This window comes from Poecilia reticulata, linkage group LG20 (genome assembly GCF_000633615.1).
Source record: "Poecilia reticulata strain Guanapo linkage group LG20, Guppy_female_1.0+MT, whole genome shotgun sequence".
NCBI classification, from domain to species: domain Eukaryota; kingdom Metazoa; phylum Chordata; class Actinopteri; order Cyprinodontiformes; family Poeciliidae; genus Poecilia; species Poecilia reticulata.
Window position 1 is genome coordinate 18,135,425 of NC_024350.1, and position 17,101 is coordinate 18,152,525.

A 17,101-nucleotide genomic window follows, 5' to 3' on the forward strand; every position below is an offset into this window, starting at 1 on the left:
GATGAAGCAGCACAGTGTGCGACGCCGTCTTTCCACAAGGCTGTGTAAGGAGACGTGCTGGCTGTTTCACAACTTTTCCTCTTGGATGTGGAAATGAGGTGCTCTCTTGCAGCGACCATGACGCAAAGCTCAGCTCCTCCAGAGCTGAGGATTCTCCCTGGAGAGGCACACCAAGACAGCAATTAGCATGGCATATCAGACCGCTGCAGCAGCCTCACAAGGAGAGGTCCAGGCTGTGCGGGTTACTCGCCATGTGTGTGTGTGTGCGTGTGTGTGTATCTGATAGTTCTGCAAGCAAGTGCGCAATCTGGGGTGTTTTCTCTCTAAATTTGGACTCGGGGCACTTGAGGATAAAAAGCCGATCTGGCCGCAGGAGTTCTGAAACACACTCGACTTCCTCTGCCGCACTCCTTAGATCAATAGCCAAACGCTGATGAGCAGCAACAACACCCCGACGCATGCATCTCTGCAACGGTTGCGCTTTCCATTAAAAGTCGACTGGAATAGCAGCGCGAGCCGTCATTATGAGAGGCATTCGAGAGCCAAGCACCACTTCAGGGCCCCTGCATCGATCAGGGCCCGGCCATTAGCTCCCTCCTCATCATCATCATCTCCTCGGCGCTTTTCTCTCCTTAAGGTGCCCTGCTCGGCAGCGCATTGATCAGGCGCGGCCGCTGAATGGCCATCGATAGGTGCTCACCTTCAGCCGAGGGAAAAAGCAGACGTTCATGAAGGTGTGAACGTACTCCAGGTCTTTGTCGATGTAGAGAGCCGCGATGAAAGCTGCAACAACAAAGAGAGCACTTATAAAAAAGCAATAGAAGACGAGAAAAAGAAAGCAAGGTAGCCGGTGAACAGTTAAGAAGTTGTTCTTAACAAAAGTCTTCTAGTTCTACTTTTGAGGTAAATAAAAGCTAAAAACCCAGAAGACGTTCAGCAGCAGACTGGAGTTTAACGTAAACATTTTGAAACGAGAACCAGGTGCTCACAGGATTTTTTCCACCGAATCTAGCAAAGTAGCTGCAGTCAATTTAAGACTTTTTAGGTTTGTTTTCAATGCCACCCCGAATTAAATACCCAAGAAAACTATAAAGAAAGGAGAAGCATGTGTCTCTTAACATAGAGGTTAAAAGTGTTTATGCACAGAATGTATCCAGCCTCGTATGTCGAAAAGTTTGGCATCAGAAGTGACTGTTAATACGAACAAATAAATCTGCACTTAAAGGGTTCGACACGCAGGAGGCTCAAACTGTTGCCTCACAGAAAAGACAAAATCTACAAAACAAGATAAAACAGTTCACCTTTAACACACTTTACACTCATTTAAGTTTTTTTTAACCTGGAAAAAGTTGCAGGAAAAACAACATATAGATATATTTTGGGTTTTTTTTTTTTAACCAAAATCTTACTAAGTATTTTTGTCCTGCTTCTAGTGCAAATATCCTGGACAACTTTAAGACAAAACTTAACTTTTCAGCAACAAAAAGTTGAAGTGAAATAATCTCCGTGTGGAACTAGCACTTTTTCCATCAATATTAAGGAATTATTGACCTAAAATAAGCTCCCATTTCTTGTGGGAGTTCTACTTGCAAGTTGGTTTTATTTTAATTGTACTAAAATATTTCCTTCAGACAATAGACAAAAATACTTGGTCAGATTGTGTTTTTTGTAATGTAATGCTAATTGTTATGTTTTAATGCATATCAATATGTATTTGTGGTTTGAACTGTTAAAATAAGCAGCTATACGTGTTTTAGCATTTGTGGATTTCAGAGATTTGTCTTGAATTTCTGTAAACTCTGACGGTTCTCAGTTTCCCTTCAAACAATTATCGACTCCTCTCTGCTGATCCATCCCATAAAATTCTATTAAAACACGGTGGATCTTGCGGCTGCAATATAAAAGGTGGGAATGTTCAGGGGCAGCCCTCTTTAAGATGAAACTGTACGTCAAACTGCAGCGCTTCCAACCCAGAAGAAAAAGATTTCAAACGTAAGCAGAGGTCATGCGGTGTCATCTTCATCTCTCTGCGGTGCCTTTTGTTTTCCCATTTGCCGCCGCCGCATTCACTCATCTCAGCGGCTAAGACAGCAGGACACGAAGAAGGAATAATAGGTAATATTTCAGAGGGGCCAGTAAGGGGCTTGCTGCCGCCTCGGGGCGCGACTCTTCATATAGAGAAGAGCTGAAATCATTTCCAACGCTGCCCTCTCCACTTCCTCCCGTGTCATCAACTCTGCTCAAACCCACAGGAAAAAAAATAAATAAATAAAAAAATCTGAGCGATGATTTGAAAGGCAAATGATATGAATCACAGTTCGGTTTTTCATCATTCTGGAAGTGTTTATTCCCAACTTCCCATATGCCTCCGTCCCAGTTTGCTCTCTTTCTGTTGGCCTAACGCGGACGCGTCGGCTCCGTCCCAATAAGAGACATATTTACTTGCGATATTCATCTTTTAATCTGGACAGACGAACAGTCTTTTTCACTCTGGGCTTCAACTCAAGTGTAGGTTTGGCAGAGATGAGAAGAAATCTTTTTGTCTTTATTGGGATATTGGTGTAAATAAAGCTCCATGTGGCCCAATCAGTGAAGATGTTTGAAAAGCTCTAAAATTAATTCATCTTTTACTGGAGAAGAATTAGCGAGAAAATTTAACAATTTCAGTCAATTTGTTCAAATGTGGAAAAAATATCAGGTTAAAAAAAACATGATTTTAAACGTCCAACCATTTAGTATTGACGTTTGCATACAATGGGGCTCAAAGTGGGGGTTGGGGGCCATTAGCGGCCCTTAGACTGATCCTTTGCGGCCCTGCTGACCATGAGATCAAATAAATTAAGACAAAAATACAACTTTTAAATTAAATTTTACACACTAAAACGTTAAATGCAATAAAAAAAAATTATAATTTTCCAGGCAGTTTTTTGTTTTTCTGTTGTCATGGTAACTAGAACCACATATACTCATTGACCTGTACTGTAAGATTGGCGCAAACAAATCTACTTTTAATTGCTGTAAACTCCAAAAACACAAAATCTTAAAGTATATTTGTCTATTTTCTAGTGCAAATATTAAAAACTAACAAGTAAATTGTTTTGCAAGAAATAGGAGCTTATTATTAGATCAATAATTTCCTAAAGGTTCTAGTTCAACTACCAGATTATTTCAGTTAATGCAAGACATTTTTTCCATGTTATAAAAAATAATCGATTATTGACTTTAAACAAGCTCCTGTTACCTGGAGCTCGTTTCTAGTCTAGCCTGACTAGAAACATTTCTAGTCAGGCTAGAAATGTTTCTAGTTCAAAGCAGTTCCCTTCCCAAAGACCCCCCAATGTTAAAAAGTCATATTTCAAGTCTTCAGTCCAAGATATTAGATGTTACAACTGTAATGGTTTTGATCATACACAACATTTCTGCCCTGCCCTTAAATCAAAGCCATCACTTTTGTGTTCTGTTCCAAGACCAGCTATGGATGCYGTAGAAAAGAAAGTGTGCACTGTTTCTGTTCTAGTTAATGGGCAGAAAGAAGRAGCTTTGCTCGACTCTGGRTGTTTCCAATCTCTAGTGCATGCTAGCTTAATCTCAGCAGAAAARCTAAGTGGGGTGGGGGTTAAAATAAGTTGTGTACATGGAGATGAACATGTCTACYCTACTGCTGAGGTGTATTTGACAGTGGGAGGTCAAACATACCTGGTACAGGTGGCTGTAGTTCCCTCTTTACCATACTCAGTTATACTTGGTAATGATATCCCCACTCTCTTTGACCTTATTCACCAGTCAGACCATGAATCCCAAGTGCTTACCAACAGAGATGCCCAGGATTCATGTCCTAAAACTGATATATCAATGAAACTCTGTAATGTAGTCACAAGAGCCCAAAGTTCAAAAACTGTGTTAGAAAAAAGGCATGTTAATTTTGCCTTTTTTCAAGTGTAATACAACATTTGCACAAGAAACTCGACAAAAATATTTGTTATGATTTTGTGTTTTTGCAGTGTATTAAAACTCGGATAAAAATACAGCAAGTGTTTTCAAAACAAGACTAGCAATAAATTATGTTTTCAGATTCCTTCAGATTTCTTCAAGCTCAGAATATCAAGCAAACTGGTTGGATCTACGATCAGATTCCTACAAAACAATAAAATTAGATCATTTTATTTGTTTAATTAAAATTGTTTGTTGTCTAGTAGCATAATAAACATCATATTTTGTGATTTTTGTTTTTAAAAATGATATTCTGGCCTTGGAGTCAACGTCTGGAGCTCCTGAATGCTCCTAAATAATCCCATTTCTTTCTGCTATTGCTTACATTAAAGTCTGGCGTTTGCAACAACAGCTCCATGTTATGAGTGAAACAACACGAAGAAAAAAAACAAAGCAGTGATTGATTAATTTCACCTGTCTGCGAGGGAGCTGGCAGCTCGGTTTACATCCCGCAGTGAGGCGCTGACCTCGGCACTCCCATCAAAAATAATACAGCAGCCTAATGATCCCAGAAAGTTGTGATTATCAGAAGCTGTGGTCCAGCGCAGCCTGCAGGACAAACCGTAATGTCCCTTAATGTTGTTGCTGCTATTTTTTTCACCCCTGGGAGGTTTCTGAAGTTACTGGACCGGACTCTGGTTACTCTGGTTCTGGGCAAAAACGTCACAAATGGTGACGAGAACCAGGATTTAATCAGCCTGATTTGCCTGACCTGACGTTTGAAACATTCAACTCGTTGGTGAAAACGACTATTAGTCGATGTTATTTACAGAAGAACTGAAAATATAAAAGATTTCTTCTGTTTCTTCAGGTCAAACTGCTTTTAGTGATAAAAACACAATAAGCATCGTTTTTAAAAGGGACCCATTTTGCTTCCTTGAACAGTTTAGGACAGGTGTATAGGCTATACAAAATATATATGTCCAACAGTTTTTGCACAAATTTATTCGTGGAAAATGAGATTCAAAATTAGCTGTTTTGGGGCCTCTGTCACTTTAAATCCAGATAAGCTGCTGCTGGCCATACCTGCCGATCGCTCGTGAAAATGGCTGCAAACAGATGCGCAATTATACGACCATATGTTTGAAAAGCAGAAGTGGAGCCTCCTGCACAATCAACAAAGATGAGGAAAGTGGTTTCTGGATGGTAAGTCAACAGCAAAACTCTTGTCTTTTCCAGCAGCCATTGTACAACAGTAAAACCAGCTGACCAATTGTGCTGAGGGTCATCTTGGTTGCTACGCAACGGCGCACTACCACTCAAAAGTGACTCAACAAAAGGTTGTTTTTAGAAGCAGAAAGCAGGAAATTACATATTGTTGCACCAACTGTTTCATACGTTCCTGAAATGGAGTAGAGAGGGCCACACAGAAATCAATCTAGGGGCAGTTTGGCAGATTTATTTTGTGGTCTAATCACATTTAAAACATATTTAAGGCTCAATAACTGTACTGATATTTAGAGTAGTTCAACTAAATATCAAAATGGCAGCACCGATTGGTTTTCTATACTTAGGCTGAGATTAAAGAAATGAACGTACACTCCAACAGGTCAGCCAGAGTCTTTGTGCGCAGCGCGACGGGCCGTTTGGTTTTGTCGTTGGTGATGGCGAACTCCTGCATGCCCAGCTCTTCTGCCACTTTGGCCTGAGTCCGGTTGTTCACCAACGAGCTGCGGAGGAGCTGCAGGGAAACAAAACAAACAGGAACTCATGTCGTATACGAGCAGCAAGGTGAGCATCACTCGCTACATGGGGAGAAAGAAGAAAAAAACCCAAAGAAGTCGTCGACAAAAAGCATGAAAATGGAGGGGAACGTGGAATAATTCATGCAGAGAAAATGTTTCAGTCTCTTAAATATTACATCGTGACTTGGAGCGGAGCGGATGACAACATGTTCGACTTGTTAGGGTGCATTTAAGTCTCTAAAAGAAACACACAAACATGGTAAATATAGCCACGAGATGCAGAAGGGAGCAAATGGAATGAAACGAGACGCGTACGAGTTCGTCTTGCTGTGATATGCCCTCATTTTTATTTTATTTTATTTTACAGTACGCACCCAACCTCGACTGAAGTGGCAGAAATGAAAAAATAAAAACCAGACACCAACACTAGTTGAATGGGCACTTTTTTATCCCGATTCAAAATCCATTTCAGATGCGCCCCGTGTTGACTCCTGGGTATTGCTCCAAGCTTTCAGCCTTCATGAAAGCTTGCTGCATGGAGGCTTTTATACAAATGACGTCAAACAAGAAATATCTGCATGGATGTTTAGTGCCATCATGTTAACCCCCAAAAAACAACTCATTTTTTATTCTTCGCTTATTTTTTTCCTACTTAGGTGGAGTTATATAAAAACGTTTAAAGGTAAAAGTTGGTTTCCCACATGTTCTGATTAGTTTTTTCTGTAGGATTGACATGAAAATGCTTCCCTTAAAGACAGTTTGGGAGCGCTAGCTGATGTAGCAATGTGCAACAATTAACTTAAAACGTAAAAATGTATAGAAAAATAAAGATATAAATAAATCAACCATATATTTAGATACAATGTCTTACCAGTGACAGAAACTGTCCCTCCAAACAAGATGTCACAAACAGCATGAAAGTGAATGGCAGTTTAGCCGAATGTTTAAGGATCCATAAGACATTAACCAAAAGTAATTAGTAGTCCTGTTTGAGGATTTTCAATAGTTTTATACACAAATGTATCAAAAATAACCAAATTCTACTATGGAGTTCTGTTAAGTGATAAAATAGACAAAGCAGGACTCTTCATCGAGTTTTAGGATATAAAATGCAGACTTATCGACTCCAGCCATCGAGTGGAAAAGTCTGCAGCCTGACTGCACAGTCAGCAGTTTTATAATATCCTTTATTAATCTTTATTAACAGTAAAAAAAATCCAGTCTGCTTTTCACTGGCCATTCTTTATTTGATGCTCTTGATCGAAGGGATGTGAAAACGTGACAACCTGTTTCTTTTGTGCTTGTGTCCTGAACGAGAAGGTGGGTCAAAATAAGGCTGAAATTTTCGCCTGGATGCAGCTTTATTTTTCCTGTCTGACAAAGGAGCTGCAGATAAAGGCGTGTTTGTTATTGAAAAGCGCCGAACAGTTTGGTCTCGTGACAATACCCATCACACGGAGTACAGTAAACACACTTTCTGTGGAGCGAAATGCAGAAGGAGGTGCAGGTATGAAAAATTACCTAAAAAAAAAAAAACAAGATGAAATCACTGAAAACTAACTCATTTAGAAAGCAGGCGGCAGAAACACAAAGTAAAGATGGGAAAATGGATGTCTGTGGGTGGGAAAATGAAATGAAAGCCTTGTAAGGAGTGTGGGTGATGACATTTGATTTGAGTGATTTGATCTTACAGTTAAGTGCCCTTCATGGTGGTCAGGGAAGTGGATGAAGAGATATTCGGTGGCGACCAGCTGCATGATGGAGTCTCCGAGGAACTCCATCCTCTGGTTGTGGCCTCTGGATAAAAGCAGGAACACAAACCGGAGAAAAGAAGGTTACGGGAGGCGAGAACGGGATTAAATAGGGACAGCATGCGAGGTCATCTGGATACACATCATCTCTGCGGATCTACCGGGCTTTCAGAGTCCTAACTAAAACGACGGAGTTGGTTGATGTGTGTTTCATGTGCAGCCGCTGGGAACAGCTGCTCTGACAGGCGGCGTGACAACTTGGAGGATCTGAATGCAATTCAAGCACTGAAGTACAAAAGAAGAGTGCTTAGCAGGGAAAAAAAAAAAAACACCTGCAGGAGAGCCTGTCAGCAAAAGCAGAGGCTCTGTGCAGAGGTTTAGAAACCGTCTTTCAACATCATTTCCAAGAAAACGCCGTGATTCTGTACTGTAAGTCCCCTCTTAGAGAGGGGTTGGGTGGGTTTGCAGTAACTGCTGCTTGCTGCTGCTGTAATGGTCATTAATTAAACAGAATTATAGATTAGCATTGCAGATGTGGGCTGGAGTCGGGCCAGGCTGGCAGGGATCGCTGGCTGCAGGGGAACGCCATGCGAGACGGGAGGTATATTCAGCACATCCATCTATAGCTGCACACTCCCGGCAGGAGGCGGCGTCTGAAGATGAGGAGGGTGCGGAGGTAGAGGATGAAGAGCAGCAACAAAAGGATCAAAGTTTATTGTCTAACTTTTAACGTCTGTCACCGTTTTTTTATTTTTGAATGAGCCACAGAACGCTGGACCCGAGTCTCAGAACAACCGCCAGTTAATCTGACTTGTGATTAATGTGTTAATTATATTTTTTCGACTGACTCATTTAGCATTTGTAGGAATGAAAAATTTACTTTTCTTTTTCATTTGTTTTTCTAAACAACCACTGTAAAAAATGAGGTAAACACATTAAAATACAAAAGGGGAAACAAAAGAAAGTTCAAAGACCCAAAACTGAAGTGAAACAAAGACGTCAAGCAAAACTAGCTTTAAACTGCTTTAATAAAAAAACATTTAATGTCCGTGGGGTTCATGTGGAGTAGCTAACAGTAGTCAATATCTTAACTGAAGCTGACAGCAGTCATAGTGGTCTTGTTTGGATAGTGAGCAAGGAATCCTCCTGAAGATAACAAGAATGAATACCTGACTCAAACTTAAAAATCTTCTTGTAGCTTATAAGTAAAACTCTTGTTTACTATAATTTCAAACTAACAATGTTTATTTCGCCAATTCAACAATTTCTGTTACAGCTGTAAAATGCTGGAATAGTTTATCAGGCACCGTTCACAAACTTATGTTAGCAACATGCATTTTATTGTATTCAGAAACCTGACGGCCACAAAAACACATGCTACAACCGATTAGCCGTTGGATTTTAAAGCAGTTAGCTCCAGTAGATTTCAGCTTTCATAGCTATTAGATTGAGCAACCACTAGCATGAATCTCCCTCGAAAAAGAGATTTAAACTCAAGGGACCTGCTGGTAAAAACAATGGTAAATTTAAAAAAAATATGTGTCAGCTTGATTAACTGTTGTCTTCAGTAGGAATTAGTTTAAACAGCTAAAAGTTTGTACATATTTTGGCTACAGCAGATGTCAGCTAGAGTTGCTGCAGCTTAGCTTGGGAAGCCATACGAGGGGGTACCCAAAAGTTTCCAGAATGACGCTGCTGCACGTGCAGTTTTCGTAGTACACGATTCTGCCGCTAGGTATTTGTTCAACCACGCCTTCTCAATCAGTGTGCCAAGCGGCGTCGATGTGGAAGGTTTCGTCTACCCGCAGTGGATTTTCTTGTAAGAGCTGTTTTGTCCAGCCGTCGTTTTTCTTCATGGAAAAGTTCTATGAGCTTTTTTCCGGCTTCACAGTGCGGCTGTGAAGTTAAGCTTCCTGCTCCGGAAAAAAAGCGGTTGATTATCAATTGACATTTCACCATTTTTAAAGCGGGTGAACCACGAGTAAACTTGATCTTGACACATAGCGTCATCCTTGTAAGCGGTCTTCAACATTTGAACGGTTTCCGATGCTTTTATCCCGAGCAGGAAGCAAAGCTTCAGCCGCTCTGCTCATAGAACTCCTCCATGAAGAAAGACGACGGCTGGACAAAACAGCTTTTACAAGAAAATTCACTGCGGGTAGACGAAACCTTCCACATCAACGCCACTTGGCACACTGACTGAGAAGGCGTGGTTGAACAAATACCTAGCGGCAGAATCGTGTACTACGAAAACTRCGCGTGCAGCAGCGTCATTCTGGAAACTTTTGGGTACCCCCTCGTATAGTAAGCCTACATAACGGTTAGTGCTTCATCCAGCTATAAGCTTAAATAATTGCTAACTAGCGTAGCTGCTACATCGTCTGTTAGCTTGAGCCGCTGTTAGTTTGAGCAGCTGCTACATTTTTCAGCCATTAGCTTAAAGAGAGAGGCCCAATTTCAAGGCGTTAAATCAGAAAATAAATAGTTTTAAGTTATATTTTATATATATTGCTTTTATTTTTTAACTGAAAGTAACTTAGTTACTTGATTATGCAGTAAAATGGCTTCATGTCTGAAAAACACAACACTGTAAAAACAAAATCTTTCCAAGTATCTAGTGCGATTATCAGAAAAAAAATGTATGAGCAACTTTTCAACAAGAAGTTTGAGCTTGTTTTAATTCAATACAGTTTAATATTAAGTTTTAGTTCTACTGACATATTATTAGTGACCATTTTTTTAACATTTAAAGCTTTCCATGTTCTTTCCTTCGTTTTTCCCAGGAAGTTGTCCTCTATCAGTGAACTAGGAGGCTTAGCCAATTAGTTAATTAAAAGAGAAACTATGGTAATCAACTGTCTTAAAGGCTTTGCATATGAAAACAGGCTAATATTCAATTGGTGTTCAATGAGAATCAGCCTGGCAGAGGACTAGAACATTCCTATTTGCCTTAAATTATTTAAAAAAGGTCATATTTTGTAGTTTATTGCCGACTATCCTGTGTTTTTGTCTCGATTTTTTTAAGTAAAATTGGCCTTGGTGCAGGAATCTGAACTGTTTTCAATGTGGACCAAAGCACACAATTAAATCTGAAAAATAAGGGTTTCGGATTTCAAAGAAACGAGAGTTTGAAATCACATTTTTAAAGCGGTGCTTGCTGTATGAATTTAAATTAGCCTTAAATTGTGAATTTATTTACTTTCTGTTTTTGTACTGCTCTGTTGCCAAGTCCAGAAAGTGTGGTGGTTATGTTTAAATTCAAAGCCAAACACATTGATTTTAAAGTTCTCTCTTGGTCTGACGCATTTCTTTGGGATTTAAAGCAGAAGCTCATATTTACTGCAGTAGAAGTTGAGCGAACTATTTATAGTTTGGAGAATCATTAAGATATCTTGATGAAGTAAAGCTACGGCTAATGAAGCTTTCAGATTCCTAATTGTTGTAATAATACTCACTAAAGCTAAAAGCTACTCAAGCTATAAATTACCTAGCTGTAACTTATAAGCTAAGTACCAGGCTAGCAGCTATGCAAGCTAATGTCTACTAAAACTGTCAATTACTCAAACTTAGAAGTACTCAAGTTAATGGCTACTTGGACTACACCGTTACAACCTTTTTAGGAAAGTGGTAATTCAAGCTAATGGCTACTTTAGCTTAGACTATCACCACTCAATGAAGTGGCTTATCCAGCTGGCAGCTACTTAAGAAACTTCTATTCTTTCTGAAACTCCGCCTCCAGGAAGTCATGAACATAGTTTCTCTATTAACCCTTTAACAACCTTTTTACCAGCGTTTCAGTGAGAAGCAGCTCCTATAAGGCGTTTGCTAACTGCTGCTGGCTAGTTTGAAGGAGCTGAGTGGTGGGGAGGAGTTTTGTCCTTGGAGGCGGGGCTAGGTCCACCCAGGTGTTTTGCACAGCTGAATGTTGCCATGGACATGATAGGATTTCTCAAACATGGATGAAAAAAGGTTTGTTTTTGAGGAGGGAAAGCTAAAAAAAGAAAATAAAAAAGTCGATTTTACATGACGTTGCTCCTTTAAGAGACAAAACTGCTAAATGTTGGTTCAACAGACTGCTAAATAAGAGAGTGTACTTAGTTTTTCCTTAACATACTGTAAAATGTTCACTCCATCTTTGCTTACTGAATAATTAAACTGGGATCTGTGTGTTTTTGTCCCTCTGAAACATTTCCAGCTACAATTAAATTGATAAATAACCGACTTTTAAACTTCCCGTTTGATACGAAGTTTACCGCATTAGCACCGCAGGAGGATTAGTCCATTTAAAAAACTGGAGAGGAATTAAAGTCGGATGCAATTTGAATGTTTAAAACCGGAAAAATAAAGAAGTTGATTTTAATTTAAAGACTGTAGTGGAGCTTATGTAAGAGCGGAGGATAAGCTTTAAGTTGGAGCCACTTTTCTTCCCCTTTTACTGCGTCTTTGAGGTCCAGGACGGCGAGCCGTTGGGGGAGAGGGACACCGCTTGATGCCCACATTAAAAATAATCAGAGGGCTTCTTAATGAAAAGGCTCCGCCACGGCTCATGAGAGCGTGAAACGCCGAGGCGGAGAACGAGCGAGACTCGGGAGAAATCCTCCCCAGACTTTCAGGGTTGAACGTCGGAAACACCTGATTTCTGAAAACCCAGAGCCGCAGGACGAGAGGGGAGCGAAAAGATGCTGATTTCACTTCCAACAGGAGGTTGAGGCGGGCAGGAAGCAGCGGGGTGACAGCCAGAAAGGAAGTGAATAAGGGGAAAAGATGGAGGACAAAAAAAGGAGGAGATAGAGCGGGTCAGAGAGGAATGTGTGCAGCTGCACAAAAGGAGCCTCCTTTATTCGCTTCAGCGACAATTCTCCAGAAAAGCTGGAGGAAATTGAGGTAAAGTGTGGAGCCGAGGTCTTTATTCACCTTTGAATTTGATCTAAAATGCCTCTAACAGCACTTCTGAGCAGGCAGAAATAAGGCCGCCCAATCAAAAAGAAAAGGCCTCTCCATTTTTTTTTCTCTTTTCTTTAAAATCATTTTCCTCGTGGCTCTGAGGAAAATAATGTTCTGGTTCTGTATGGACACTTGTGTCCAATTCAAGTGCAACTACTTTGGGCAATTTGTTGGCTGGGAATTGAGAGTTCTTTAGAAAATGTGCAGCGCATAAATAAACACTCGACTTCATCTGAAGTGCAGTGAAAACGTATTCACCCCTCCATTACAGATTTATATTGTTTTCACTTTTTTGGTCACATTTTTGACACTATATGGTGTAAAAATAAAATATCACTTTTCCTACCAGACACAATTTTAATCTAAACTTTTTTCTGTTCGATTTCTTTTCTAAAAAAGAAATGACAGAAAATACTTCTAAAAAGTGACATTCAGTTGAAAAATCCCTATTCTGTTTTAGGGCCAGGCGAAGATTATTTCTGTTTAATTACAAGAATATCATGTTTTTAATTTAGCCAGAATGTGGCTGAAAACTAACATTTTGAGAAATAATCCCTTAGAAGGAGGAACTGAGTCTGCAGTCGACCTTTTTTTCTTCATTCTTCCAGATATTGTCAAAATTACTTGGTAAAATTGTGTTTTTGCAGCGCTCCACGACTTCTCCTGTGTTTCTTCTTGCATCTTCTTCACCATGTAGGTCAGCTTGTCCTCCAGCCCTCCTCAAAGTGAAAGGCCAAAGGTCGCCCGCCGTCCCATCTCCACATCCTTCCTTATCGTCTGACTCTCCTCTCCGTTCTCTGACCTCGTTCTGCGCTCCATCTCCACACCGTGACCCACTTCGCCGCGACCTTTGGTCCTCGTGGGCAGCCGTCGCTCGCTGTATTTGGGTCAACGCGCCTTCGGCTACCAACGAGCTGATGAACATAAATTAAAAACGTATCGGCTCTTTCCCCTCTCGTTTTGCTGCAGGACAGGCGATCGGATTCGGCTGAAACAAGTAGAAACCTTCGCCGTTGAGTTGGAAAATATCGCTTACAACCTTGAGTTGGAAAGTCCTCAAAGTAAAGCTCAGGAGGAGACAAAGCTCTGGACCTCTAATCAACTCGACTGACCCCGACTGGAGAGAGGTTTGACATTTAAGTGATGGATTAGAGCATGCTCAGGAGTGTGTGTGTGTGTGTGTGCAGACGGTGTGCACTAACACACAGAGAAGTGTCCTTGTGGCCAACCTAAGCAAGCAATTACAGAGCGCAACCTGCCAATAAGATATCAAACGCGCGCTGCCAAGCCTAATTTGCTTTAGCTGTCAAACCCACTATTGTGTAGAGTTGGAAAGCTCCGAAGTGAGCCGAGCGTCTATTGCAAATAAGCCTCTCCAAGTCTGAATGGAGGAAAAAATAATAAAATTCTGGAGGAGAGCCTCATTAGCCGGAAGGCAGGTTAATGAAAATTGAAATTTTTTTTAAAATTACATGGTATGAATAAATGAGGACAGCTACACAACAACGACAGATCAATTCCTATAGAAAGTTTGCAACTTTTTCCCCTCCGACTATCGAATAAACGTCACGGCGCAGGAAGGAAAAAAAAAAAAAAAAACCACACATTTTCAAAGTCAGGGGCGTTGCAGCACTGCTGCGAGACGCCGCAATTAACAGAGAAAAACAGAGCAGAAACCACATGTGCATGGCCGCTCTCTCCCTCTCTGAGCGCAGCACGCACCGAGGATGTATAGCGAAGCCAGCCTTAATTAAATCTGCATCAAAAAGAATGATTTAAGTAAGACTCCAAGAAATCACTAGGTGGACTGAAGCACGACAGCGAGGGAGACAGACAGAGAGGGAGAGAGAGAGGAGTGAGAGATGTGGCTGAAATAAATGAAAAGAGAAAACCTTCAGTCCAGGACAATCCAGTGAATCAAAACCGCATTTCCCATGGGGCATTGGGGTTACAGCCTCGCAGTTAGGAGACAGAATACAGATATGGAGGCTTAAAAGTCTCCTGGGTTTTGCTTCTATTGGACGGGATCAGGCCTGCTGCCAGAAAAACAAAAAAGCATAAAAGGTGCGCCGTCTTTCACCTGACAGGACGTTCAAGATGAGCTGGGAAGCAACTGGTCACATTCACTCAGTTACATTTACCCCAAGTAACCTTTAAAAATAACTTTAAGGGGTATTTTTACTACGCTGTCCTTTTTACTTGAATAATTTTATTATGAAGTATTTCTACTCTTGAGTAAAATTTCTGGATTTTTGACCCACTGATTGACAAACTTTACCAGACACAGTCCTGCAGTTTTTGTTTTAATTTAATATTTGTTATTGAAAGAAACTGATTTGGAAATTATTTTACTTATAATATAAATTATTGTCATTTTTGTTCTTAAAATACCAACATTTTCCCTTGACTTCATATTTTGGTTTGTCTGATGACGTAATTATTAGCTTTGATCAGTTACTCAGTACTTGAGTTGACTTACTAGAGATGTGCCGATCAGGTGTTTTCCTGCCGATACCGATACCCGATACCGATCACATAATTATTATTTTTATTTTTTTTATCATAAACACTATCGGTTACATTATGTGGAAAAAGGAACCATGAATTCACCTTAATTTAGACAAAAACTTGTTTTTAATAACTTTTTCCAAGAAGAAAACTAAACAAACAGGCATTGTGCAAATTGTACTGCTATCAGTAATACTATCTTTAACAGACTGATAACATATGGAGGCTCTGAAGAGGCTAAATAATGCAAAGAGCCAAAATAAAACCTCTCAACATTGCCAAAAAAATTCAAGTATAAAACTTAACATTGAAAGGCAAATACAGGATCCATTACAATAAACAATCCAGAGTTACTGAATGAAAACTTCCTGATAGCATGGCGGCTAGCTGGTTACTGCTAGTTCTGAGTGGCTGTTTCTGACTGAGCGGAGTAATTATGCAGAGCAGGGAGGAGATCGATTATTTTTTTAGAGATTATCTGTCTCATGTTAGGACAGTGAAAGTTTTAATACGTATGTAAAATGTATTTTTTTAGATTAGATGCTGCAGCTTTAAGCAGAGGTTTGGTGTGAGAGTCACTACCAGGTGGAGAGGAAGCGGCGCTCCGTCTGTGAAATATTACTACCTGTAGCGTAGCAGTGGTTCAACAGTGAGAGCAGAACCAGCGTCTTACATTGCAGCTCGAAGACTTAAATAATTTTGCGGGTTATTTGTTTAGCGTTCTGACCATCATGCTAATCCGGGTGAGTGTTTGTAGCTGTGCGCTGCTTTACCTGCTATCTGATCCTCCATATGTCTTTTTTACTGCAGTGAGCCTCGATGTAGCCAAACTCCGTCAAGTATGGCATTGTTTATATGTCGTATTAGCTTCGTTGTGTTGATGCATTTTGACGTGCTTCAATTTTCCGCCGCAACACGCAAACTTCCCCATTCACTCAGTGCGTTATAGTTATAGTTCCACATCGCTTAGGATTTGTTGCTGCGCGTTTGGGCAGAATGAAGGAAAGAGGAGACCAGCTGCACAGGCAGGCTGAGAAATGAGATGCAGGTGATCGGTATCGGCAACAAGAGCCAATGATCGCCGATCATGCACTTTTTCACGAAAATCGGCCGATTATGATAGGTGGCCGATCAATCGGCACACCTCTACTTTTTACTTGAGTAAATTATGTTTTAGTTTTAGTAAAGCTACTCTCCCTTGAGTAAAAGCTTGGACCCTATATTCCAATTAATTGTGCTTGAAACCCCTAAAACTGTCTGTATTGTTGGGATTGCTATTTTTACTATTTTCTCCTCTAAGTTTTCCAAAGAGAATATCAATAAATTTAAAAACACGACTAAATGCAGTTACTGTGAGCAGCTTAGAGATACAAATCACAGTTTTAATGTAATTCATGTCCTAAAGAAGCACATCACAAACTGTTCTAGGAAACGCCGTAAGACAGACCTGGTCAGATGAAACCTTCACAGGCTCTTTGTGAGTAATCATCTATAGTCGGCAGTTTACTCACAGCGTGAGGTGGTTGAAGCCCACTGTCCTCAAGGTGAACGCTCGGGCCAACAGGCGGACATGCGTGAACAAAACTCCGATAGAATCCTCGAAGCTGGTGAGTTTCTGAAGAACTGGAGACGTTTCAATCAGCTGCCGGTCCGACTGCGGCTCCTGCACCTGGTTGGAGAGACGACAGATTGAGAGGTGAGGCTCAGAGACGGAGGAACGAGGTCAAAGGTCATGAATCTGCACAACCTCCATGTTGTTGAACATCAACAGAAAGACAAAAATAAATCCATCTGAATGCACCAGATTACTGATTACAGTTCTTGTTCCGACGACTTTTAATTAAGAAAAAGAGACGAGAGTTAGATCCTCAGGGTCTGAGGTCAAAGGTCATCAACCTGAAAGACGAAGACGACTTCAACCGTCTCTCCTGATCTGAAGACAACAGGTCAATCTAGAACCTGTGGAAGGACTACAAACATCACTGGGGTCCAGAAAGGTTCTGGAGACACAGAGGGGAAACCCGGGTTTCACTTTGGACCCGTTAAACCTTAGCATCAGACAGATGGTGCTGATGGATGAATGGATGAAAAATAACTGATTAAAGGATGGAAGAGATGGCATGAAAGTGGAATCGGATGGATGGATGGATGGATGGATGGATGGATGGATGGATGGATGGATGGATGGATGGATGGATGGATGGATGGATGGATGGATGGATG

At 40.7% G+C, this 17,101-nt stretch overlaps 1 protein-coding gene across 1 annotated transcript in view; it reads right to left on the minus strand.

Annotated features, from left to right (window-relative positions):
* Positions 1–17,101, minus strand: part of drosha (drosha ribonuclease III) — a 135,040-nt gene that overhangs the window by 22,817 nt on the left and 95,122 nt on the right. Inside the window, exons 25-28 of the mRNA XM_008396408.2 lie at positions 16,390–16,547; positions 7,367–7,472; positions 5,530–5,671; positions 701–783 (exon numbers count right to left, since the gene is read on the minus strand). Coding sequence (XP_008394630.1) covers positions 701–783; positions 5,530–5,671; positions 7,367–7,472; positions 16,390–16,547 — 489 coding nt within the window. The remainder of the gene's footprint in view (positions 1–700; positions 784–5,529; positions 5,672–7,366; positions 7,473–16,389; positions 16,548–17,101) is intronic.